Here is a 17,874-nt window from a genome sequence, read left to right on the forward strand (position 1 = left end):
AGTTGGAGTATTTTACTACCTGACTTTAAGATGTACTATAGACCTGCATTAATTAGTGTGGTAGTCAAAAAAAGATAGACAAATAGACCAATGACTACAAAATACAAAGTCTAGAAGTAAACTTACACATATGTATCCAATTTATTTTTTACTAAAGCACTAATAAAAATCAATGAAAAAAGAAAAATCTTTTTAACAAATAATGATGGAAGAACTAGACAAACAACATATAGGGAAAAATGAACCTTAATCTCTACCTCACACCACAATCAAAATTTATTTGAGATCAATTATAGTCCTAAAACTGAAAGCTGAAAATTAAAAAAGCTTCTTGGAGAATACAATAATATCTTCATGAGCATTGAGTAGGCAAAGATTACTTACACAGGAATTATAAAAAATTCACAATTAAAAAATTTCATAAAGGGTCCTTCAAGTAAACTAATCTCCTGAACGTCAAAAGATTTCATTTTCATTAAGAAAATGACAAAAAAAAAAAAAAAAAAGAAAGAAAATGACAAGATAAGTCACATACTGGAAGAAAATATTCACAGTACCTACTTCTAACAAAAGACTCTTAAGTATATAAATAATTCTATTCAAGATTTGGCACATACTTGGCTCTGTAACCTTAAATTGTTTAAACTCTTCAAACTCATAGTTTCTTATCTGTAAAACATAAGAGGTAGGCTAGAGTACCACAGCAGCCTTTTCCCAAATTCTATAATTTTTTGAACCATAGTAAGTTTATTGGTACAAATTATATCAAGAAAGGGGTGGTAGCAAGGAATATGGACAAAGATAGTTCTGGTAATTGACAATAGTTTTTAATAAGTACTTCTGGGTATAAAGATTTACATTAAAGTAGGAACTCTGAATATTTTTTATAAGGAAAAAGTATATAAGAATCTCTAACAAGTATAGGAAAACCATAATTAAGGATATTTTATGAATGCCACAGGAACGCAGGCTGGCAGATAGCAAGAATTATAAAATGTTTATTTATTGTGCCTCCTTGTGTTTGTCAGTAGAGTTACATAACAGAGTATTAAAAATAAGAGAGGGGTGACTGAGTGGCTCAGTTGGTTGAACCTCTGACTCTTGGTTTCAGCTCAGATTGTGGTGTTGAAGTTCCTGAGATCAAGCTCTGTCAGCACAGAGCCTGCCTGGGATTCTCTCTCTCTGCCCCTCCCCCACTCACATGTGCGCTCTCTCTCTCTCTCTCTCTCTCTCTCTCTCTCTGTCTCTCTCTCTTAAAATAAATTAAAAAATTTTTTAAAAAGAGAAAAATGTAATCCTTATTATAAGAAGGAATTTGATATCATCAAATAAGTCACTTACTATGTATTATACAACACTGCATTTTTATAACTAAGTATAATATTTAGAATCTGTAGCATCCCTTAAAGTTCTTTTTAAAAGCCAATAAGCATTTATTTTGAAAGAAGATTTGATTAGGTCTTTTTAAAAACTCCTTATAAATTGTATTATTTTTGGTCTATTTTTAGATAAAACTAGGTCATTTATTAAAGTAGCTATTTCACGTTAAAAAGTAAGAAAGAAGATTTTGTATTTTACTACCATTATGTTAATTACTCCTTGTATATATCTTAGTTACTGCTCCTTATTGTTTCTGGTATAACTTACTGAAACAAATTTTCAGAATCATTGTCATAACATGAGAATAGAAAAGTTTCACAGGGAGAAGAAAAACCTTTTGAAAATTTTAGGAATGAATATATAAGAATTATCTACAATTTGTTAGCAAAATTTATCTAATTTCTTGTCATTTCATTTTCAGGTTTAACTGAGCTAAATGATAGTCCCGTTCCCCTGGAACTTGAGCGCTGCAAGTCTCCCACTTCAGGTAAACGTGAATGTTAACTTTCAGCCTTCTTGTAATTCACTGCAGTAATCTACTGCTTTATTTTCTTAATTCTTACAATGTGAAATTCATAATTTTAGTAATTGTTTCTAATTTAGTTTCTGAAATTTTACCATAAGCAAATACATAAAAAATTCTTGGCCTCCCAAAAAATTAAGATCAGAGATACGAGTGTAGTACATTTAAAGACATTTTAAACAAAGGTTTTTTTTTCAAAAAAAGAAAAAATGATAATATGCTGGAAGTAAAGCATCAAGAAAGCATGAGCCTACCAAAGTATATTAAAAATGTGAGTATAAAGATTCCTAGGAATAGGTCTTTTAAGGTGTACAAAAAATGTTAGTAGAAATTGTTGGGTGGTGGGATTATAAATGGTTAGCTTATATTTTTCCATTTATTTACCTGATTTTTCTCCAATACATATACAGTATATGTAAATTTTTGAACACCAAAAAATATTACGTATTTCTTTGACATTGAACTCTATGTTTTCAGAGTATCAAAAAATTATAATTCCTTATAATTAATTTTTATTTTAACTTCATATAAATTTATAAACATTTAATGCCTTAAAAAGCAATTAATTTTGACTTTTGGAAATTCTTTTCTAACTGTGATATTTCTTTAATTTACTCTATCTCTTTTTTTTATGTTTATTTTTGAGAGAGAGAGAGAGAGAGAGAGAAAGAGAGAGAGACCATGAACGAGGGAGGGGCAGAGAGAGGGGGAGACACAGAATCTGAAGCAGGCTCCAGGCTCTGAGCTGTAAGCACAGAGCCTGATGTGGGGCTCGAACTCATGTACTATGAAATCATGACCTGAGCTGAATGAAGTTCGATGTTTAACCTACTGAGCCACTCAGGCACCCCCAATTCATTCTATCTCTTAAGAGTTGTTAATTGTTTATCCTTATTCTTCAGAAATGTGACGCAAAGTAGAATCTAGTGTCCTGTATAAAGTTTTCTTTTAACCCTATCTATTTAATCTTTATTTCATTGCTTTTATTTTAAATATGATCTCATACTTTTACCCTTTCTTTTGTATTTCTATCCTGTAGGCACCATCCTAATTTAGGCATTTAGTATCCTACATTTAGAGTATCACAAAAATTATCTTAACAGGCGTCTCTGTGATCTCTCATCCTTACAATTCATTTTGCATATCATGTTGCAAAACTAATCTCCTTAAAATATTACTTTGATATTTTCTCATGTCATAAATCTTCAATATAAAATTCAATATCCTATATCAATTTAAATAACTTCACTTTAAATTCTCATCCATAAGCTAAATTTAAATTTTAAATTTTTTTTTTTTGAGAGAGAGAGAGAGAGAGAGAGAGAGAGAGAGAGAGAGAATATGCATGCAAGCAGGGGAGGCAGAGGGAGAGAATCCCAAGCAGGCTCCACACTCAGTGCAGAGCCCAGCACAGGGCTGGATCTCACAACTGCGAGATCATGACCTGAGCCAAAATCAAGATCAGGTGCTTAACCAACTGAACCACCCAGGCACCCCTGTAATCTGAATTTTAATAGTAATATAGGGTTCAAAAGTCAAAGAGAAATGGTATTTAAAAATCTCCCTCCCACCCTTCCCCATACTTTGTTTCCATCCTTTTGAAAAATAAACATTGTTACTTTCTTATTTATCCTTTCAATTCGTATTTATAAACAAGCCAAAAAGACATAGTATATTCATTTTGGCTTCCTGTTCTATACACTAGTATAGTATATACATTTCAATATACTTTGCTTGATTCACTGTACTGTGTATCTTGTCTTTCCATTTCTTAAATAATCATTACAGTTGTATGTTATTGAAATGCATGCAGTTACTATAATTTATTTACTATTTCACCAATTAAGGGACCCTTAGTTTGCTACCAGTGTTCTGCCATGTCAAACAATGCTGCAGTGACTAACCTTCATACCTTCCTCATTATAAACGTGTACAGGTAGGGGCGCCTGGGTGGCTTAGTCGATTAAACATCGGACTTTGTCTCAGGTCATGATCTCCTGGTTTGTGAGTTGGAGCCCGCATCAGGCTCTGTGTTGACAGATCAGAGCCTGGAGCCTGCTTTGGATTCTGTGTCCCCCGTCTCTCTCTGCCCCTACCCTGCTTGTGTTCTGTCTGTCTGTCTCTCTCTCTCTCAAAAATAAACATTAAATAAACAAACAAATGTGTACCAGTAGATCTGTAAATTCCTAAAATTGGAGCTTCTGAGTCAAAGAGTATATGCCTATCTAATTTTTATAAATTTTCCCAAATTGCTCTCCTTAGAGTTTGCAGCAATTTTCTCTCTTGCCATCAATAACATACAAACAATGGTTATCTTTTTTTTTTAATTTTTGTAACGCTGATAAGAAAAGGTCAATGTAGTTTCAATTTATCTTTCACATACGTGATATTGAATACCTTTTCAATTGTTTAAGACCTATTTATTTTTTTCTATAAATCATCTATTCATACAATTTGCCCATTTTCTATAGAGTTGTCATTTTCATATCAATTTTTATTGCCTCTTTATAAATTAAGATTACCCTTTTATGACCTGAGATCCACATATTTTTCTCATTTTAACTTTGCTTGTGGTATCTCTTGCCTTACAGCAGTTTTTTGCATTCAGACATTTCCTTTGTGGACTTTTTTCTTTATGCTCATTAATTTAAATACAATTGTAATTATCTGCTTTTTAAAGTTTTGGTAGAATTCTCCCATCAAGTCACTTACCCTTTATAATTATTGATTTTGTATCTTCATATTGTCTGTAAAGAAAGCTATTTTCATCCTAGAAATTTTCTAACAATATTCAATGTAACATACACAAAGATTGTGGCTCTTCAATTAGGCTAGTTAATAGTCAATCTATTTTTCTGTTGTTGTTTTTTTTTAATTTAGAGAAAGAATGTGTGTGTGTGTGTGTGTGTGTGTGTGTACACACGTGCAAGCTGGAGAGGGACAGAGAGAGGGGGAGAGAGAATCCCTCAGCAGTGCAGAGCCCAAGGTGGGGCTGGATCCCACAAACCATAAGATCATGACCTGAGTGGAAATCAAGAGTGGGACACTTTACCAACTGAGCTGCCCAGGTGCCCCTTTCTGTTTTGTTTTTTAAACTTGAACAAAAGTTTTACTGGATTTTAGGGGTTTTAACTTAATTTCTGCTTTTAACTTTATTAGTTCCCTCCTCTGTTTTCTAATTTTTCACTTTTCAATTTTTTTGTGGTAGATGCTTAATTCATTTATTTCTTACATGTTGCTATACTAAGGTTAAATTTCCCATTGAACTCTGCATTGTATGTATCAGAGCTTTTGATAAATTGTGATTGCATTAATAGTAATTTCCATATGGTAGAGTTTTTTTTTTCTTTTACCAGAGTTATTAATGTTAACTTGTAGCAGAATTAAGTAGCTATAAGTGCTGCTTCATTGTTATTTAAGTCTTTCATGTCTTTATATTTTAATTACTTGACTTGCCAAGGATGGAGAAAAGGAGAATTAAAATACTGTACTAATAATATGTTTCTATTTTTCCTTATATCTGCTGTGTTAAAAATATTCATGTGTAGATATTTTAAACTATATTGACAAAAAGTGCATCTTATACCATAAACCACCATTGTTCATGTCTTTTTACCTGAATTCCACTTTGTTTACTATTAATACTACAACTTTTCCTTTTTTGTTTGTTTCTTTGGAATTTTTTTTTTTTGTATACCTTGGTCTTACCTCTTTAGGAGTAAACTTTTTTAACTGAGGTATAATACAGAATGTCTGTAGAACACCAGAAACCTCCCTCCTGCCTCTCAGCCACTTACTCTCACAAAGGTACCCACTGTTCTGACTTTTAACCATAAATTAGTTTTGTGAGTTTTGGACTCTCATATGAATGGAAACATGCAGTATTTACTTCTTTTTTCTAAGTTTGCTCAACATTACGTATATGATATTCAGTCACATTGAATAATTTTTAGTTCTGTGTGATACTCCATTAAATGAATATGTCTATGCATTTTATTGTTGCTGCACATTTAGGTGGCTTTCAATTTGGGGTTATGTTATAACCAATCTTGTAAAATTTTTATTGCAAATATAAACTCATTTTTGTTGTACGTGTTTCTGGGAGTGAAGCCTGGGGGTCATAGGGTATGTTTATGTTCAGCTTCAGTAAATACTACTGAGTTTTCTAAAATGATTGCACCAATTTTACTTCCATTAACAGTATAAAAGTTTTATTTGTTCCACATACATCTTTCTCTCAGTAACATATTTAGTTTTCTTTTTAGAGGTCTTGCATACCTTTCATTAGATTTATTCCTTGGTATTTGTTGTTTTTATACGTCATAATTTTTTTTTATTTTTTTTCTTATTGTTTGTGACTAGGTTATAAAAATACAATTAATTTGTGTATATTGATGTCATCCAGAAAACTTGATAAATTCCAATAATTTATAAATTCTTTTGGATTGTCTATCCAATTATGCCTACTGTTAAAAGAGCAGTTCTATTCTTATTTCTAAAGGAAGAAATTAACTAGGACCTCCAATATAATGTTGAAAATATGTGGTATTAGCAAACATCTCTTATTTCCAGTCTCAGGCATGTCTTTCAATATCATAATTAATTATGGTAATTATTGTAGGCTTTTAGTAGACATCTTGCTTTTAGACTTTTACCTCTGATTTTTTTTATTATGTTAGGGTAGATCTGGAAACACCACCAAGACACTTTTTCTTTTTGCTTTGTTTTGTTTTGTTTGTTTGTTTTGCAAGGCAGAGTCAGGACTTTGCATGCCATAAGGTAGATTACTTCAAAGCAGCAAGGCTTTGACTACTTTTGTATTAGGATACTTGGGACAGAAATGATTGGCTGTGATAAGATTCACTTATCACTTCAGTGCCTTATTTGAGACTGGTTTGCTGGGCAGGGCCCACTCTTCTTTAGTAGCAGCCTTAAATCATATTCACAGTTGAGGAATGATTTTTTTTTCCTTATAACAACTTTTTAGTCATTTTATGTTTGTTAAAATATATGAAATCTATCCTTCTGGGAACAGTGCCAACAAAGTTTATTTTATCTTAAGAAAATTAGAAATAATATTTGATTATTCCATTCATTTCCCATGAAAAAATAAAAATAATGGTGTTGCATTAAAGGGTCTTTCTAAGCCCACAAAGGAGAATGTACCCAATGCTATTCCTAGAATACCACAGCAACACATATACATAAAACTACATTCTGAAATCTCTTCCTATTGTAGGAATTGCTTTATTTAATCTAGATTATCAGGAGAGGTATTGTTAGGGTAAATGCAGACTTTTTAGTCCAATCTCATAAAACTAAAATGTAACCCAAAAAAGCACATTTAAGACTTTAATGGTAGTTTAAATCTCATGAAGCCTATTATCTCTAAAGGCAGAAAAGAATGAAAATATAAACAGTGAAAATGTTTAGATAACTTATAAAGGGCAGAATCAATATGTGTAATAAAGGGAAACTAGAAAATAATAATACATATGACTTCTGAAAAATTAAGAAAAGCAGCCATGCCTTCTAATGTCTCCTTGATTCACATACTAAAAAAACTAGATCTGATTAATAATGTCAATTATTATGTTTGTATCTGGGTATATCTCCCCTTTTTCATATATATGTAGCATTTAAGAGCCAATACTATTCTTGTCTTTTTTTTTCCTTAATGCAATGGTTCTCAAACATAAGCCTGTATGAGAATGATGTGAACATTTTGTTAAAACACAGATTGCTGAGTGCCAAAGATTCTAATTGGGCACTGAGTGTCTAGAGAGGGGCCTGAAATTTTGCAAAGCAAGATCCCAGGTGATGCCAATGCTTCTGGTCTCTGGACCATTTGAGAACTATGGATCTGTGAAATTTTTTAAAATATTTTTTCAATAGTTACACTTACCCTCTCAGTATCTATTTTGTGATCTCAAACCTTAATCCCTTCAAAGTCTGATAAAAGTAGATTAGAACATTGATGCAAAGAGCTGAGTAAGAATGGCTGGTAATTAGGCAAGCCAGAGACCAGTAATAATTTTATAATTCTGATCTTCTACATGGATCTCAAACTCCCTTTTAGCTCAATAAACTGCAAGTAAAATAGAGCAAAGTTTAAGTCTATTAAATATGTATTTGAGGACAATGAGAACAGAATAGGAATTCAGAGCTGAAAGAATCTCAGTGAGCCAACCAGAATGCTGATGTTCTTAACTTCCAGGATACTATAGCCATTTCATATTATTTATTCATTCACCCAACTATTTAACAGGTAATTTTCAGTATGTGTAGTTATGTAGATATTATGCTATCTATCCCTGGAGAATAAACTAATGAACAAAATAACATACTCCATGCCAAATAGACCTGACAGTGTATCTGCAGAAACCAACATTAAACTAATAATTTTACCAATAGTCAGCTGTTTTTCCTTAAAGCTGTGTAACCATTTTTCACTCACTAGGTAAGGCTGTGCAGTTTGTGTACTGCATAAACATACCTTCCAAGGGGATGAGCAGGAACATTCAGCCCTAGCTTCACTTACCTGGAACAGAACTGCAATCCGTCAAGGAAATAGACGCCTTTTCTTTGGACAAAGAGTTGAAAACTACCCAAGCCTTCAACTGTAGGGTTATATCTGCCCACAAGATGTGCATTTTTCTAATTTTTATTCCTTAAAGGTGTGTCTTTAAAAATTATTTGCTCAGATGAACATCTTTTTCTAGGCTAGCATCGGGTTCTAATATTCCTGCTACCTCTACAGCCATCAATCCTCATAATTCTCACTGTCCACAGTACACAATAGACTTACTATGCTATCAAGTTCAAGTTAAGGCTAGGGTGATAGAATTATTTATCATTATTAAAATGTGTTTATTTAGGTTTCTTTAGTAAAGATATCTTTATCAAAATTTCATAGAAGCTAACATCACAAAAACTAACGAAGAAACAACCAGCTCTGTTCTCAAACCGGAGTTAGAACTAAGTCTTATAGCCTACATTGAATGCTTGTTCTGCATGGTTCTACATTTCTAGAAACCCAGTACATCCTCCAAAGAAGAAAGCTTCTTCCGTTCAAATAGTCCTCTGTTAGGGCAGTGCCAAAACATCCAGATAAATGCACAAAATAGAGACCCTTCCAGATAATTATCATGCAATTCACCCCTTAGATAAGACTTCTGGGTTCACCTGGGCTAAGAAATTATATGCCAATAGTTTTTATTCCCTTCCTTTAGGACTTGCTACCAGAACTCCTGAGGCAGCACCAGGCTTGTATAGGAATGAAATACCAGCTGTGAGACAGAGGAATCAAGTACATCACTTGCCAGGTGAAAGAGAAAATCTCTTTTGTGAACAAACAAGTTTTTCATATCTCTACAATTTTCTGGACTTCACAATTTGTCTCAAAAGCTTTATTCCTATCTGTGCTGAAAATACAGGTCCCTCATGGTGAATGAAGACAAATTTCCCTGAAGTAATAAAACCATGGACACTGACTTCATTCAATACACAACAGGAATTGTTAGGGCTTTTGTGAAAGACTTTGAAATGTTCTATAGAATTTTGATAATGTTGTTTTTCTGCTTTAAACCTGAATACTTTTATCATACCTATAAGAAAATATGAGGGGAGCAACAGAGAATTCAGGGAAACTTAAGAGCCAAAAAGTAGAGTGGTTTTGTAAAAATTCTCCTAATTCTTCATAATACAATTAAGTATTTTCTATGATCAGAAACTACTGTGATGAACCCTGAAATTCCACCAAAGAATTGCCTCAAAGGGGCAATGTTCTCTCAGAAATAGCAGAAAGGAAGGTCTTATAATCTGTTTTAAGCAGAGCCATTGAATATTTGATACTGCTCAGAGAGACCAAATCAAAATCAAACACAGGTTTTACAGCTTCCTTAAATTAGGCATTCATTACAAAATGGTTGTGACCAGATTTGCAATTTAAGAAGCATAAATTACCAATATTCTAGAATCCAAGTTAAGTCAGTAACCAAAGATCCTAAAAATAGTTGTAACCCATAATTTTCCAAACAGTAACTTACTTTTTTCTTATGTAATACAACACCCCTGTGATAGGCCTTTTTCTGAGGAGAAAACTGATGGTCAGAGTATTTAAGTAAGTAGAGCTGGAATTCTAACTTGGTTACATTTGGTTGTAAAGCCTATGCGTTTTCCTGGTTTCATTAATAAAATGAAAAAAAGAAGTATGAAAATTGCAAAAAACTAATCACAACTGAAATTAAAACATAGGCAAGCAGTGACAAAATTGCTATGAAGAGAATGTTTTAACAAAGAAATTCAAAAGAACTTAAGAAATATACTTTGCATGAAACATTATAAATATAGTTTACCATTTAAGTTCCAGGAAAAGCTAAATACAAAAATGGTTTTTAGTTTTATAGTGCATAAAATCAACAAATTATCACATTTGAATTTATCAAGGCTTGTTTGCTAAAAATTGTAATCAATGTTGGTATAGTACTTTAAAGCAAACAAAGTGTTTTCATATGTATTATCTTATTCAATCCTACAGCAACTCTGAAGAAATTATGACTAAGGAAAAATTTCATAACTTGCTCAAGATAACCCTGCTAATAATAAATGACTTAGTCTAAACCAACTCATATCTTCAGACTTCAAGTTCCTCTGATCCCAAATTATTTGTCCTCCTATTAAAAAAGTATGTTGAAGAAACTAGTTCTCTCTGGGATTTATAATTCAAGGTAGATAAGAACAGAAGTAAAGTTTCCCAATCTTTTAACTCTCATTCATACAACACTAATAACAAGTTACTGATTCATTAACACTGTCCAGATAGAAATAGGATATATATATATATTGATATTGTAAGAAAAGTGAAGTCATGACATTAAACATTTTTTTATGCTGAGGAAAATTCTAATAAAGATACTTCTTTGCCTGGATATGCCTTAGCAACTTCCTAAAAAGGTGAGGGCAGGGGGAGTAATATAGAGGCATGTAGGCCTTTCAGTGCTCTACCATGGATGGTGACTCCAAAATTGTGCATATGTGTTTGAACTGTACCTATATACATAGCAGGTATTTTTGTTTTATCTTAGTTTCTGGCTTAGGGAAGATACAGACAAATGAAATTTGTTACTTTGTTCCAACTAGTCAGTGAATGAATCAATACACAGATAAATTTTATAAACATTTCAATCTAAACAACTTTTAATTTACCGTTAGATTTATTTATTTTGCAGAAGACATCTAGGCCACACAAGTGGTATCTTCTGTATCATACATATATCATACATATTATGTTGCTTACTGGAAAGGGCATAGCTTTGGAGTCAGAGAAATTTGAACTTACCTGTCATTTCCTACCATGATATCTTTAGCCAAGTTATCAAATAGAAATCTTTCATTGGAAATCAAAAAGTCAATCCAGTTGTTTCTAACCAAGAAACAACTAATCAAAATCTTTCAATTAGAAATTTCTAGCCTATCTCTGTATTTTATTTCCCATTAAAGTAGTAAGCCACATTCAGACTGACTCAGGGTTTGTTTTGTCCCAAAATTTTTGATTCAGCTGTGGAATTAAGGACCTGAGAGGTTGTGGGTTTTTTTTTTTTTTTTAATGTTTATTTTTGAGAGAGAGAGAGAGAGAGGGACAGAGTGTAAGCGGGCAAGGGGTGTAGAGAAAGGGAGACACAGACTCTGAAGCAGGCTTCAGGCTCCAAGCTGTCAACACAGAGCCTGACACAGACCGTGAGATCATGACCTGAGCCAAGTTGGATGCTTAACAAACTGAGCCACTCAGGCACCCCAAGAGGTTCTTTTTTTTATGTGTTATTTTTTCAAGTGTTTACTTAAATTCCATTTAGTTAATATGTAGTATAATATTAGTTTCAGGTGTACAATATAGTGATTCAGCACTCCCATGCCACACTCATGCTCATCACAAGTGTATTTCCCTATCACCTATTTTACCCATCCCCATGCCCACCTTTCCTCTGGTAACCATCAGTTTGCTCTCTATAGTTAAGAGTTTGTTCTGAGAGTTGAGGCCAATACAACATATCTCTGATGAGCCAGGCTGCTCTTTCCATTGACTTTGACTTGAATTAGGAGTTAGGAAAAAAGCACGTGAATATAACAAGTGATTGAAGGATTTGATACATTAATGATGCATGAAGCCCCCTAGTTAAAATAGTATTGTAGTGCCTGAAGTTCTGTCCTTATTTAGGCCTGAACATACTACCTCATTCTGGCATAAGCTACGGTAAGCTATCAGACTACTCCACCTATTATTGTAAGTGAGCCTGGAGGCAGAAATTCTAGAATAGAGATAAATAGTCTTGCAAAAGTTTATAATCTGGTGCTGTTTTAAGCCATCACCTGAACTTTAGGGCTGAATTTATATATATTACTATGTATTTTGCCATCAGTCAATTATTTCATTCATTTGCATCATCTTTGGTCTCTTATGCCATCCTACCTGATATTTTCTAGGTAAGTCAGAGGTGATAGATGTGATTAGGTGAGTGAATAACCCTTTCTGTGGGGATAATTTTCTATGAATTTTTTAAATTCAGTTTTATTGAGATATAATTTATATAGGATAAAATTCACTTTTTTAGTGTACATTCATGAATTTTCTGGGTTTTTTTTTTTCAAAAGTGTATGCCATAACATGTTAAAGGGACAAGAGTTTCCTGACAATTTTCCCAGAACCTAACAGAATTAAGATAATAAGAAATCAAACTGTTTTAAGTCTAACACTTGGTGCAGCAATAGTCCCTGCCCTGCAGGTGGATTACCTATGTCACTATTTGCTGTGTCACTATTATCTGTGAGCCAAGATAAGCAGTTTTTCAAAGTGTGAAGGATTAAAAATAGTACTCTAGAAGAGAATGCACAACATGATTTAAAGAGATTTTCATGGAAAATAAGCCCATTATGAATTAAGTGTATGGCATTACTATTGAAAAGAGCAGTGGACTCTTAGGAAGTACTACTGTGCAGAGCAAACAAATAATAGTGCTATATACAATTGGAGACTATCCCAATGTGCAATGTTTAATCCTAGGTACCAGATTTTAAATACAACACATTGCCCAGACAAGTCATTTCTGATATAGAATACCACAGAGAAACAATATTTTCTCGTCAACTAATAATGAAATTAATAGCTAACACTGAATTCTTATTAGATACCACACCATGCTAAATGCATTACACATATTCACTTAATTAATGCTGATAGAGATCCCTATGAAGTAGGGACTATTATTATTTCCATTTTACAGAGAAAGGGAAACATACTCTTCCTGAGATTAAGTAACTAGTACCCCAGCGTCACTCACTCACCTGGCAAATGGTTGAGTCATGATATGAATCCAGGTCACTTGTGTTCTGGATCACTGGACTTCGCTTCATCTAAAAAACAGGAAACCTGCATAGGAGAAAAGCAAAAAGTCTTTATGGAACTTTACAGAGGGGAAAAAAGACCAATTAAAATTTAGAAAATGTAAGATCGAAAATAGAGATGACAAAATTTGTTGTTTTTTTTTTTTACTTAAAGGAACCAAAAGCACCTGTTAACTTGAAAATGAATATAATAATCAATTTTTAAAGATCATAAAAGTGTTATGAATATCTATGTATCTATCTGTAACTGTATATACATCTAATTTAACAACTAGGACAAATGGTGTCTCATATGAAAAATCTAGGGTGCATCTCAGGAAATACTTCTTGTGGAAGGTTCCTGAATGAAAGTCCCATAGGTTAATGTTCATAAAACCATAAAATGTTATTTCTCAAAACGTGATCTACCAACCTCTTTGCATCAGTATCACCATCTTAAAATAAAAATTCCTGCCTATCTGTTTGGAGTACCTGGAGATGGCCCCTAAGTCTCTGCAGAGGCTTTAAGATCTGACATATGAGAGCAAGAATCATTTATTCTTTATTGCTCTAGAGGCCGGAACTGGGACAATTATAAATGGTAAAGGAAAATAGTTTGAGCTCACATAGAAGGAAATTTTGTAGCAATATAGCAACCCCAAATTGGATTTTTTTTCTACCTTTAAAGGTTTCAATCAAATCTATTCAAATAGATAGGATATCAAGAATGTTGTAGGAGAAATACTTTCATTGAATAGGGTATTTGACTAGATGACCTCTAAGATTCCTGGGAGCCAAGATTCTCTTTCTCTCTTTTTTGTGTAATGTGCTAAGCCAGTGAGTCATGAGAAGTTTCTATTTACCATTTTCTCCGCAGTGCATATGCTTTAGCTTAGAGAACAGTAAAAATGTACCAATTCAGAGAGGTACATTCCCAGGGGAACATTGCAAAGGTTTTTATCCTGTACATTTGCAAGACTAAAGGCCTGTTACTACCTCTTGCCTTATTCATCTTCCAACCCAAATTCCCCAAATGTTCATGTGTAACATATTTCTCTAACACTTGAACATACTTTCTCTCTCTGCTTAGCCCTCTTCAGTGTAATTCTTCACCACCTACCTTCTGACTTTATTGGCTTTTTTTCAACATTCATTCAGCAAACACTTATTGTACACCTACTCTATGTCAATAATTTATTAGGTATTAGGAATACAACCTCCCACCTTTGGAGAACTCAGTTTCAGGATGTTAATGGATAGTAGCATTAAAAAAATCAAGTGTAAAAAATGTGTTAAGTGTTATAAAGGAAATGTGCACAAGATGCTATGAAAGTAAAGATAATGGCACCAGATGAAACCTTAAATTTGAGGCTGCATTCAAAAAGGAGGTGATTTCTGAGCTGTCTTGGAGGACAAGTAAGAATTTACTAGTTGTCTGGACACTAAGAGCCTGGACACTAAAGAGCCCCTCCCCCCACAAAAAAAGTTTATTTGGGCAAGTGAAGAGAATCATTCTGTGCATGAATAATTATTAACATTGTTATTAAACTTCCCTAATTAATCCCACCAAATCATTCCCTTTCACTCCTTCAGTTATACTATTGAAATTGGGGTTTGTGAGGGGACTCCAGTTTTCAGGCTTTCTACAGGAAACCAAAAAGACAGGTAATAAAATGGAGAGGGGAATCTAAAAACATGGAGGAGATTTGGAAGACAGACTAAGTTAGATACTAGAATATACAATTCACAATATACAAGTGAATTTTCCATCAAAAAGAAGAGTGGAAAGTGGGAAGGCATGTGACATTGTGGCCATTGTCCTCCTGTATGCATCTGGGCTTATGACCAATAAGCAGGGACTGTTCGACTTTTTGAAAACATCACTGTAATTCATTTAAAGTAATTAGTACTATATAGATATGTTGAAATACCCTATTTAAAAATAAAATAGAAACAATTGACATAAATTATGAAACCAATCCTTACATTAGTTATTAAAAAATTAAATGAAAGATTAGTGAACACACCCCACTCCTTCACTTCATCTGAATTAGGAATTTACAAAATATACTTGCAATCTCTTCTGAAGCATATTACATACACTTAGTTTGCCATATTTTGATATAAATAAATTTTTGCTTGTGCTAATTCTAAACCCAAATTACTAAAATTTGATTTACTGATTGCCCCTTAATCTCTTTATTTTTTATTTTTTATTTTTTTGAAAGAGAGTGAGAGAACACATGCATGCAAGTGGGGGAGAAGGGCAGAGGAAAAGAGAACCCCAAGCAGGCTCCTTGCTCAGCCCAGAGCCGGGCTGGATTCCATGACCCTGAAATCATCACCTGAGCAGAAATCAAGAGTGGGTTCCTAATGGACTGAGGCCTCCAGGAGTCCCTGCCCCTTAATCTTAATAGAATTATTTTTAATGTTTTATCATAGCAACAATTGCCAGCTGCTATTATTTTTATTAAAATGATAATACTTAGATTTCCTTTTACAAGTAGTTCAACATGGCATCTAGTAATAAGCAAACCACAGCCCACAGGCCAAATCCAGCTTGCCACCTATTTTGTTATGACTTGTGAAATAAGAATGGGGTTTTAATTTTTGTTAATTTTTTTTTTTTAATATTTATTTTTGACAGAGAGACAGCATGAGCAGGGGAGGGGCAGAGAGAGGGAGACATAAAATCCGAAGCAGGCTCCAGGCTCTGAGTTGTCAGCACAGAGCCGGACGCGGGGCTCAAACCCACAGACCAGGAGATCATGACCTGAGCTGAAGTCAGACACTCAACCGACTGAGCCACCCAGGCGCCCAAGAATGGGGTTTTAATTTTTAAATCATTGGTTGAAAAAAAATCAAGAGATAAGTAATATTTCAGGACACATAAAAATATATTTAAGTTTGTATTATATTTAGATTTTCTAAAACCGATTAAAAAATGTATTCCAATCATATTCCATCAGAAACATTAAAGATCGTATTCAGAATGTTATTTATTTGACGGATAAGATTAAGTTACAAATTGAAAAAGGTTTTTTTTTTTTTTCAAACTTATAGGTGGCAAAATTCAGAAATTTGTGAGCCAGGTTTTCTGATTTTAAATGGAATATTCTTTCTACTTCATCATCCTGCATCTTTATTGTAAAATAACTTTCTGGAGCCCTGGGTGGCTCAGTCCATTGAGCATCAGACTGTTGGTTTTGGCTCAGGTCGTGATCTCACCATTTGTGGGTTAGAGCCCCATGTCAGACTCTGCATTGGCAGTGTAGAGCCTGCTTGGGATTCTCTCTCATTTCCTCTCTCTCTCTGCCCCTCCCCCGTTCGTGCATGCACTCCCTCTCAAAATGAATAAACTTTAAAAATAAATTAAAAAATAAAATAGCTTTCCTATTTGTAAAGAAAAATCACTTAGAGGGTATAATTGATGACATCAACTAGACTCTTAAAGTCTTAAGTGACAGAAAAGATGTGTAACATGATTTCTTTTATGCATTCTTTTTATTATAACATGCATTCTAGTTAAATATTTTGAGATACCCAGTGTAAAATTTTTATTAGCAGACAAATAATGAGGAAATTTTTTAAATAAATTATAGGTGTTTTCTTGGTTCATTCAAACATTTTCTGATAGCTTGTTTATAATATAATTCATTTTCAAATATTTTTTTATTTTCAAAATTTTCTTATCTATTGAATTTAACATTGTACTAGTCAATATTGAAGTCATTTCATCTGCCACTTCCATGGCGAAATTTCCTTGACCATATCATATATACATCTATAAAATAGAATTTTCTATTTCAAAAAAATGTTGACAGGTTTTACCATCTGTTTTTACTCTTATCAGTTATTTATGATAGGAGCTCATACATTTGTTGTCATATTTCTTTACCTATTAGATTTATCCAATATGGATTTTTGGTCCTTCCCAAATTAAACAAAAAATCACTTCTAATGCCACATATGAAAAAAAAACTATGCAAAGATATACTGAATTATCTACTATAAGAACAATTGCTTTTGTCATGTTTCTGTTTGCATATTAAACAATTACTACTGAATGACAACAAACTAACATCAAACAATATTTCTGCTTCTATACATGCTCACTAAATATAACGCTCATTAGGATTTAATAATTATATATAAGACATACTGTTCCCCCACACTCCTCTTTAATTTCATATAATTAACATCTGCCTTTTTCCTTTTTCTGTTGTTTCAGTTAAAGGATCAAGAAAGTTAAGTCTGCCAACAGATCTTAAGGCTGATCTTGGTATGGTATGCCAACAATTTTAAGCTTTCTTATATTCATTTGGCTGAACATTTTTACCAACTGGTCCATGAATAACAAGTTTCCTAGATGGCAGTGTTTGATGAATTTCCAAAAAGGCTTTCTTAAAAATCACCAAACAGTTCTGTTGGCAGCATTCAACATTCTGTTTGTTAACAATCATTTTACAAAATTGTGTTTTATAAATCATCACACACCTAGATATATAATGTTTCATTTATTTTTAGCATGAAAATATTTTTGAACAACGAATAATCATGCATACGGTGCCTACCCTTTGTGAAAGTAATCA

At 33.1% G+C, this 17,874-nt stretch overlaps 1 protein-coding gene across 7 annotated transcripts in view; it reads left to right on the forward strand.

Moving 5' to 3' along the window:
- Positions 1-17,874, forward strand: part of STXBP5L (syntaxin binding protein 5L) — a 381,398-nt gene that overhangs the window by 303,875 nt on the left and 59,649 nt on the right. For 5 of the 7 annotated variants that reach the window (XM_027060943.2, XM_027060941.2, XM_027060948.2 and 2 more), the window contains 2 exons: positions 1,802-1,867; positions 9,136-9,228. In XM_027060943.2, the coding sequence (XP_026916744.1) occupies positions 1,802-1,867; positions 9,136-9,228 (159 nt within the window). The remainder of the gene's footprint in view (positions 1-1,801; positions 1,868-9,135; positions 9,229-17,874) is intronic. The other 2 variants (XM_027060949.2, XM_027060951.2) reach the window with 1 other exon arrangement.

This window comes from Acinonyx jubatus, chromosome C2, assembly GCF_027475565.1.
Source record: "Acinonyx jubatus isolate Ajub_Pintada_27869175 chromosome C2, VMU_Ajub_asm_v1.0, whole genome shotgun sequence".
Taxonomy (NCBI): domain Eukaryota; kingdom Metazoa; phylum Chordata; class Mammalia; order Carnivora; family Felidae; genus Acinonyx; species Acinonyx jubatus.